Raw genomic sequence first — 10,000 nt, forward strand, 5'->3', positions numbered from 1 at the left:
CATAGTTGATTGGACATGATTTGGAAAGGCACACACCGGTCTATGTAAGGTCCCACAGTTGACAGTGCATGTCAGAGCAAAAAGAGAGACCAAGGTGGAGAAGGTCCTTGGTCAGGGAGGTGACCAAAAACCAGATGGAGCTCTGACAAAGCTCTCCACAGAACTCTCAGACCATGAGAAACAAGTTTCTCTTGTCTGATGAAACCAACATTGAACTCTTTGGCCTGAATGCCAAGAGTCAACATCTATAGGAAACCTGGCACCAAAAGCGTGGTGGTGGCAGCATCACGCTGTGGAAATGTTTTTCAGAGGTAGGGACTGGGAGACTAGTCAGGACCGAGGCAAAGATGAAAGGAGCAAAGTACAGAGAGATCCTTGATGAAAACTTGCTTCAGATCCCTCAGGACCTCAGACTGGGGAGAAGGTTCACCTTCCAACAGCACAACGATGCTAAGCACACAGCCAAGACAACGCAGGAGTGGCTTCGGGACAAGTCTCACTGTCCTTGAGTGGTCCAGCCAGAGCCCGGACTTGAACCTGACCAAACAACTCTGGAGAGACCTGATAATTGAGGAAAATATTGAGGCTGTAATAGTTGCCAAAGGTGCTTCAACAAAGTACTGAGTAAATGGTCTGAATACTTATGTAAATGTGATCAGTTTTTTATTTATTCATAAATTAGCAAACATTTCTAAACTTGTTTTTGCTTTCTCATTATGGGTTATTGTGTGTAGATTGAGGGGGAAAAAAACATTTTAATTCATTTTAGAATAAGGCAAAACGTAACAAAATGTGGAAAAACTTTCCAAAAGGTACTGTACATACTTAGTAAAGAGAGTATTGGTGCTGTTGTCATTATTGATGCTGCTGTTGTTGCTGTCAGTATTGGTACTGTTGTTGTTGTTGTCAATATTGATGCTGCTGCTGTTGCTGTCATTATTGGTGCTGTTGTTGCCGTCATTGATGTTGTTGTTGGTGCTATTGCTGCCGTCGTCAGTGACGCCGTCGTCGTTGCTGTCATCAGTGATGTTGTTGTTGGTGCCGTCGTTACTGTCATCAGTGATGTTGTTGTTGCTGTCATCATTGTTGCTGTCATCAGTGACGCCGTTGTTGCTGTCATCAGTGATACCGTTGTTGCTGTCATCATTGATGTTGTTGTTGGTGCCGTTGTTGCTGTCATCATTGTTGCTGTCATCAGTGATGTTGTTGTTGGTGCTGTTGTTGCTGTCATCATTGTTGCTGTCATCAGTGATGTTGTTGTTGGTGCTGTTGTTGCTGTCATCGTTGTTGCTGTCATCATTGATGTTGTTGTTGGTGCCGTTGTTGCTGTCATCATTGTTGCTGTCATCATTGATGTTGTTGTTGGTGCTATTGTTGCCGTCATCAGTGACGCCGTCGTCGTTGCTGTCATCAGTGATGTTGTTGTTGGTGCCGTTGTTGCTGTCATCATTGTTGCTGTCATCAGTGACGCCGTTGTTGCTGTCATCAGTGATACCGTTGTTGCTGTCATCAGTGACGCCGTTGTTGCTGTCATCAGTGACGCCGTTGTTGCTGTCATCAGTGACGCCGTTGTTGCTGTCATCAGTGATGTTGTTGTGGGGTCCTGGATCGGTTGGGAAGTCGGGGGCATTAGGTGGTGACAGTAGTGATTTAAAGTGACTAAGATACAAACTCAGAGAAAGAGAGAGAGAGAGAGAAAGAAAGGGAGCGAGAGAGAAAGAAAGGGAGCGAGCGAGAGAGAAAGAAAGGGAGCGAGCGAGCGAGAGAGAAAGGGAGCGAGCGAGAGAGAAAGAAAGGGAGCGAGCGAGAGAGAAAGGGAGGGAGCGAGCGAGAGAGAAAGGGAGGGAGCGAGCGAGAGAGAAAGGGAGGGAGCGAGCGAGAGAGAAAGGGAGGGAGCGAGCGAGAGAGAAAGGGAGGGAGCGAGCGAGAGAGAAAGGGAGCGAGCGAGAGAGAAAGGGAGCGAGCGAGAGAGAAAGGGAGCGAGCGAGGGAGCGAGAGAGAAAGGGAGGGAGAGAGAGAGAGCGAGAGAGAAAGGGAGCGAGAGAGAGAGAGAGAAAGGGAGAGAGGAAACAGATCAGGTTAGAGTTCCTCTGGAGCTCAGTTGGTAGAGCATGGTGCTTGCAACGAGGAGAAGGAGAACAGGAGATAATATATTTTAATACAACTGGTGGGTCTAATCCTGAATGCTGATTGGTTGAAACCGCATTCCAGCCAGTGTCTATTCCACAAGTTGCCACCGGCTAAATCTGAGATGTTAAAATGCCTATTTACTCTGTTCCATCTGACTGCTGCAATCCACTGTCTCATCAGCCCAGCCAGGCAATGTATGAACTTGATCTCCACTATAGAAAAGCATCTAGACATTATCTCACATTTCTTTTAGACTAACACTTGGTTTCCAACAGCAGAGATTAGTATGTACCTCGTCGTCTGTCTCTCTGACCTTTTCGATATCGAACTGTCCCATATAATGCGAATGGGTGCGAACAACACCGACAGTAAATTCAGATGGTTGTCATAGCAACAGCTAAATCAATACTTTGTTTTGCGAAAACTAAAATGTGTGAGTGGAACATTTATTTTTCTCTTTTCGGCAGCATGAATATGGATGAATGGGGAGGAGAAAATAATATACTACCCAGGAAATACAACCGAGGCATGCAGATGTGAAAAATAATGTATTGAACGACCAAGAGAAAATCCCCAACAAAGAAAACACCATTAAGAATACAAACTGGGCTGTGCGGTACTTCGAGGGCTGATTAGAAGATAACAACAAACAAAAGTTGTCGACAGAAATGTCACAAAGGAAGAGTTTAACATCCTGGAGCAACGTACATCCTGGAGCAACGTACATCCTGGAGCAACGTACATCCTGGAGCAACGTACATCCTGGGAAAAGGGGGAGCGGTACAGTTTAATTAGCTCAACCGGTTTCCAAATGACCCACCCGTCGCTCGGTCGGTTTCCAAATGACCCACCCGTCGCTCGGTCGGTTTCCAAATGACCCACCCGTCGCTCGGTCGGTTTCCAAATGACCCACCCGTCGCTCGGTCGGTTTCCAAATGACCCACCCGTCGCTCGGTCGGTTTCCAAATGACCCACCCGTCGCTCGGTCGGTTTCCAAATGACCCACCCGTCGCTCGGTCGGTTTCCAAATGACCCACCCGTCGCTCGGTCGGTTTCCAAATGACCCACCCGTCGCTCGGTCGGTTTCCAAATGACCCACCCGTCGCTCGGTCGGTTTCCAAATGACCCACCCGTCGCTCGGTCGGTTTCCAAATGACCCACCCGTCGCTCGGTCGGATTCTAAATGACCCACCCGTCGCTCGGTCGGATTCTAAATGACCCACCCGTCGCTCGGTCGGATTCGAAATGACCCACCCGTCTGTCGGTCGGTTTCCAAATGACCCACCCGTCTGTCGGTCGGTCTCTAAATGACCCACCCGTCTGTCGGTCGGTCTCTAAATGACCCACCCGTCTGTCGGTCGGTCTCTAAATGACCCACCCGTCTGTCGGTCGGTCTCTAAATGACCCACCCGTCTGTCGGTCTCTAAATGACCCACCCGTCTGTCGGTCCGTCTCTAAATGACCCACCCGTCTGTCAGTCGGTCTCTAAATGACAACCCGTCTGTCGGTCGGTCTCTAAATGACCCACCCGTCTGTCGGTCGGTTTCCAAATGACCCACCCGTCTGTCGGTCGGTTTCCAAATGACCCACCCGTCGCTCGGTCGGTTTCCAAATGACCCACCCGTCGCTCGGTCGGTTTCCAAATGACCCACCCGTCGCTCGGTCGGTTTCCAAATGACCCACCCGTCGCTCGGTCGGTTTCCAAATGACCCACCCGTCGCTCGGTCGGTTTCCAAATGACCCACCCGTCGCTCGGTCGGTTTCCAAATGACCCACCCGTCGCTCGGTCGGTTTCCAAATAACCCACCCGTCGCTCGGTCGGATTCCAAATGACCCACCCGTCGCTCGGTCGGATTCTAAATGACCCACCCGTCGCTCGGTCGGTTTCCAAATAACCCACCCGTCGCTCGGTCGGATTCCAAATGACCCACCCGTCGCTCGGTCGGATTCCAAATGACCCACCCGTCGCTCGGTCGGATTCTAAATGACCCACCCGTCTGTCGGTCGGTTTCTCAATGACCCACCCGTCTGTCGGTCGGTTTCTCAATGACCCACCCATCGGTCGGTCTCTAAATGACCCACCCGTCTGTCGGTCGGTCTCTAAATGACCCACCCGTCTGTCGGTCGGTCTCTAAATGACCCACCCGTCTGTCGGTCGGTCTCTAAATGACAACCCGTCTGTCGGTCGGTCTCTAAATGACCCACCCGTCTGTCGGTCGGTTTCCAAATGACCCACCCGTCTGTCGGTCGGTTTCCAAATGACCCACCCGTCTGTCGGTCGGTTTCCAAATGACCCACCCGTCGCTCGGTCGGTTTCCAAATGACCCACCCGTCGGTCGGTTTCTAAATGACCCACCCGTCTGTCGGTTTCCAAATGACCCACCCGTCTGTCGGTCGGTCGGTTTCAAATGACCCACCCGTCTGTCGGTCGGTCTCTAAATGACCCAGCCGTCTGTCGGTTTCCAAATGACCCAGCCGTCTGTCGGTCGGTCTCTAAATGACCCAGCCGTCGGTCGGTTTCTAAATGACCCACCCACCCGTCTGTCGGTCGGTTTCTAAATGACCCACCCACCCGTCTGTCGGTCGGTTTCTAAATGACCCACCCGTCGGTCGGTCGGTTTCTAAATGACCCACCCGTCTGTCGGTCGGTTTCTAAATGACCCACCCGTCTGTCGGTCGGTTTCTAAATGACCCACCCGTCTGTCGGTCGGTTTCTAAATGACCCACCCGTCTGTCGGTCGGTTTCTAAATGACCCACCCGTCTGTCGGTCGGTTTCTAAATGACCCACCCGTCTGTCGGTCGGTTGCTAAATGACCCACCCGTCTGTCGGTCGGTTGCTAAATGACCCACCCGTCTGTCGGTCGGTTGCTAAATGACCCACCCGTCTGTCGGTCGGTTGCTAAATGACCCACCCGTCGGTCGGTTGCTAAATGACCCACCCGTTTGTCGGTCGGATTCTAAATGACCCACCCGTTTGTCGGTCGGATTCTAAATGACCCACCCGTTTGTCGGTCGGTTTCTAAATGACCCACCCGTTTGTCGGTCGGTTTCTAAATGACCCACCCGTTTGTCGGTCGGTTTCTAAATGACCCACCCGTTTGTCGGTCGGTTTCTAAATGACCCACCCGTTTGTCGGTCGGTTTCTAAATGACCCGCCCGTTTGTCGTCCGGTTTCTAAATGACCCACCCGTCGTCCGGTTTCTAAATGACCCACCCGTCTGTCGGTTTCTAAATGACCCACCCGTCGGTCGCAGCTGGTGCATTATGAAGGACACAGAATTTACCACCTCCAATCGTGTATTTCTGGGTAACATCAAAACAGCTAAGATATCACAAACAGACACCCTCCCATCACCAATAAGGACAAGGGCCAGGCTCTGAAATCCCGGTAGACCAAGGGGTCTGGTCCAGAAAGTGTGGTTTAACCTCCAGTTACAGCGATGTCCAAGAGGAGAACAGACAACCAAAGCCAAACTCATTTCTCGTTAAAAAATAACCAAGAAAACACTGCAAACCAAGAGAACACTGCAAAACAAAGAGAACACTGCAAAACAAAGAGAACACTGCAAAACAAAGAGAACACTGCAAAACAAAGAGAACACTGCAAACCAAGAGAACACTGGAAAACCAAGAGAACACTGAAAACAAAGAGAACACTGCAGCATCATCAACACCCTAAAAGATGAAGCAAGGCAGCAATAGCAGTAGCACAGACTGACAGATATTTCCACCAAATACACCATCCAGGGGAATGTACAGATAAATGTGACAAGAAGTAGATATAGCTATCTCAGCTGTGGTGGATTTCATTTATTAACATCAGTTCAAATTGATGTCATGGATTGTATTTATTTTGTCTGAACAGTGTCCTGACAAGAGAGCACATTTTCTCTGCCAGGCAAATTTGCGCATCATTAGTTCATTGTTATGGTTGTATCCAAATAAATCTAACTAGAAAACAGCTACTTTGTTGTTATTCTGGCTGCACTTGCTAGCCAGTATGGAGTAGCTAGCAAGCTAGCCAGTATGGAGTAGCTAGCCAGTATGGAGTAGCTAGCAAGCTAGCCAGTATGGAGTAGCTAGCAAGCTAGCCAGTTTGGAGTAGCTAGCCAGTATGGAGTAGCTAGCAAGCTAGCCAGTATGGAGTAGCTAGCCAGTATGGAGTAGCTAGCAAGCTAGCCAGTATGGAGTAGCGAGCAAGCTAGTCAGTATCTTGTAGCGAGCTAGCTAGCCAGTATGGAGTAGCGAGCTAGCTAGCCAGTATGGAGTAGCGCGCTAGCTAGCCAGTATGGAGTAGCGAGCTAGCTAGCCAATATGGAGTAGCTAGCGAGCTAGCCAGTATGGAGTAGCGAGCGAGCTAGCCAGTATGGAGTAGCTAGCGAGCTAGCCAGTATGGAGTAGCTAGCGAGCTAGCCAGTATGGAGTAGCTAGCGAGCTAGCCAGTATGGAGTAGCGAGCTAGCTAGCCAGTATGGAGTAGCTAGCGAGCTAGCCAGTATGGAGTAGCGAGCTAGCTAGCCAGTATGGAGTAGCTAGCTAGCTAGCCAGTATGGCAATGGAGCATTTACAAGGAATGACTGGGTCGCGTCCACAGATACAGAACAAAAAGACTGAAAGACTGGGTTGGTGTCTCTGGCAGCCGAACCGTTGGAACGAACAACCCGCTGGCTTGGGTAGCAACCACAGAATGTGTGTCTGGACTATATAAATATCTTGTGGAAGGACGAAATAGTATGAATAAATTCATCAAAATAACGTTTAATGAAAATATGTCAATCATCATTTGAATGTGTTGGTAACCCGTTGTGTAAAAGTGATAATGCCCGAGAAGCCGGTGTTTGGAGGATATATACGACTCAGTCTCGGGGCCTAACCGGTGCCAATATATCCTCCAAACACCGGCTTCTCGGGCATTATCACTTACATAGAGGACTGGAGATAATATATTATACAGGAGGATTTGTGGATAAAGACAGAAAAGGAGAGATCATGAAAGAGAGGAAAATAAGACAAGTCCCTGATTGTGACACAGTCCTCTATAGATACAAGGCCCTTGGCCCATTCATCCATCCATCCATCTCTACGTTGTCCTGTCCGTCTGTCTGTCCGTCCGTGGTCCACTGTAGTGGATAGTAAGGGTTTTGGGGGGTCCGCTGTTTCCCAGGTTAGGAGGGCCTCTCCTGGGATGCCCTGTCTCCTGTGGCTCCCTCCCTCATGGTTCCTCAAGCCAGGAGGGTTTGTCGGCCCCTGGGGGCCTCAGCTTGATGTTGAACTGCTTCAGGGTCTGCTCCAACTGCTGCTGGTTCCCAGCAAAGTACGCTGAGATGGCATTATGGAACAGGAGCAGCTGTTTATGCATCACCTTTACCTGGAGAGCGAGAGAGCGAGAGCGAGAAAGGAGCGAGAGAGAGAGAGAAAGGAGCGAGAGAGAGAGGCGAGAAGGAGCGAGAGAGAGAGAGAGAAAGGAGAGAGAGAAAGGAGCGAGAGAGAGAGAGGGGCGAGAGAGAGAGAGGGGCGAGAGAGAGAGAGGGGCGAGAGAGAGAGAGGGGCGAGAGAGAGAGAGGGGCGAGAGAGAGGACGAGCGAGAGGGATCAACACACTGATACGCAAAAGAGAGATACAGACAGACAGGCCTCTGTCTGAGTGCTCGTGTCATTGCCTGTCTGTGTGTGTGTGTGTGTGTACTTATCTAGAGGTGTGATGCAGAGCTGGAATAAGAGGAGAAGAACAAAAGAGGATCAAGGAGGTGTATCCCACCTTGTTTTCATCCAGGAAGTTGAGTTTGATAGTGACGTCAGAGCGAAGACGTTCATATTTGTCCTTGTGGATCTGGTACTGCTCCTGGGCTGTATCTATACGGGCCATGTTCACCACATCCCTGGGTCCAACGCTTAACTCCTCTAGGTCTGCCCTGTACGCATCATACTCTAACCTGTCAGAGAGAGAGGAGACATGACCTATAACCCATCATACTCTAACCTATCAGAGAGAGAGGAGAGATGAGCTATAACCCATCATACTCTAACCTGTCAGAGAGAGAGAGGAGACATGAGCTATAACCCATCATACTCTAACCTATCAGAGAGAGGAGAGATGAGCTATAACCCATCATACTCTAACCTATCAGAGAGAGAGGAGAGATGACCTATAACCCATCATACTCCAACCTATCAGAGAGAGAGGAGAGATGACCTATAACCCATCATACTCCAACCTATCAGAGAGAGAGAGGAGACATGACCTATAACCCATCATACTCCAACCTATCAGAGAGAGAGGAGAGATGACCTATAACCCATCATACTCCAACCTGTCAGAGAGAGAGGAGAGATGACCTATAACCCATCATACTCCAACCTATCAGAGAGAGAGGAGAGATGAGCTATAACCCATCATACTCCAACCTATCAGAGAGAGAGGAGAGATGAGCTATAACCCATCATACTCTAACCTGTCAGAGAGAGAGAGGAGACATGAGCTATAACCCATCATACTCTAACCTATCAGAGAGAGAGAGGAGACATGAGCTATAACCCATCATACTCTAACCTATCAGAGAGAGGAGAGATGAGCTATAACCCATCATACTCTAACCTATCAGAGAGAGAGAGGAGACATGACCTATAACCCATCATACTCTAACCTATCAGAGAGAGAGAGGAGAGATGACCTATAACCCATCATACTCCAACCTAACTAACTTTGATTAACAAACTGGGGGGTGCACTACAAAGCAGGATCAATGAGTTAGCCAGCTAACTTTGATTAACGACAAGATGTAACTACTGATTTTTGGGTTAATTAAGAAAGCTAAACTTGTTTTTCGTTGTTAAGTCAATTGGACCATGACCATTTCAAGCGTATCGTTCTAAAACTGCAGACCCAGACGGCATCCCCAGCCGCGCCCTTAGGGCATGCGCAGACCAGCTGGCCGGTGTGTTTACGGACATATTCAATCAATCCCTATACCAGTCTGCTGTTCCCACATGCTTCAAGAGGGACACCATTGTTCCTGTTCCCAAGAAAGCTAAGGTAACTGAGCTAAACGACTACCGCCCCGTAGCACTCACTTCCGTCATCATGAAGTGCTTTGAGAGACTAGTCAAGGACCATATCACCTCCACCCTACCTGACAACCTAGACCCACTCCAATTTGCTTACCGCCCAAATAGGTCCACAGACGATGCAATCTCAACCACACTGCACACTGCCCTAACCCATCTGGACAAGAGGAATACCTATGTGAGAATGCTGTTCATCGACTACAGCTCGGCATTCAACACCATAGTACCCTCCAAGCTCGAGACCCTGGGTCTCGACCCCGCCCTGTGCAACTGGGTACTGGACTTCCTGACGGGCCGCCCCCAGGTGGTGAGGGTAGGCAACAACATCTCCACCCCGCTGATCCTCAACACTGGGGCCCCACAAGGGTGCGTTCTGAGCCCTCTCCTGTACTCCCTGTTCACCCACGACTGCGTGGCCACGCACGCCTCCAACTCAATCATCAAGTTTGCGGACGACACAACAGTGGTAGGCTTGATTATCAACAACGACGAGACGGCCTACAGGGAGAAGGTGAGGGCCCTCGGAGTATGGTGTCAGGAAAATAACCTCACACTCAACGTCAACAAAACTAAGGAGATGATTGTGGACTTCAGGAAACAGCAGAGGGAACACCCCCCTATCCACATCTATGGAACAGTAGTGGAGAGGGTAGTAAGTTAAGTTCCTCGGCATACACATCACAGACAAACTGAATTGGTCCACTCACACAGACTGCATCGTGAAGAAGGCGCAGCAGCGCCTCTTCAACCTCAGGAGGCTGAAGAAATTTGGCTTGTCACCAAAAGCACAAACTTCTACAGATGCA

The 10,000-nt window shown here is 49.7% G+C and overlaps 1 protein-coding gene across 1 annotated transcript in view; it reads right to left on the reverse strand.

Annotated features, from left to right (window-relative positions):
* Positions 1-5,921: 5,921 nt before the first annotated feature.
* LOC118382506 (arfaptin-2-like) overlaps positions 5,922-10,000 on the reverse strand; it is a 24,589-nt gene continuing 20,510 nt past the window's right edge. Inside the window, 2 exon segments of the mRNA XM_052503883.1 lie at positions 5,922-7,498; positions 7,888-8,062. Of these exon segments, the coding sequence (XP_052359843.1) occupies positions 7,343-7,498; positions 7,888-8,062 (331 nt within the window). The 3' untranslated portion in view covers positions 5,922-7,342.

This window comes from Oncorhynchus keta, unplaced genomic scaffold, assembly GCF_023373465.1.
Source record: "Oncorhynchus keta strain PuntledgeMale-10-30-2019 unplaced genomic scaffold, Oket_V2 Un_contig_18187_pilon_pilon, whole genome shotgun sequence".
Taxonomy (NCBI): Eukaryota; Metazoa; Chordata; class Actinopteri; order Salmoniformes; family Salmonidae; genus Oncorhynchus; species Oncorhynchus keta.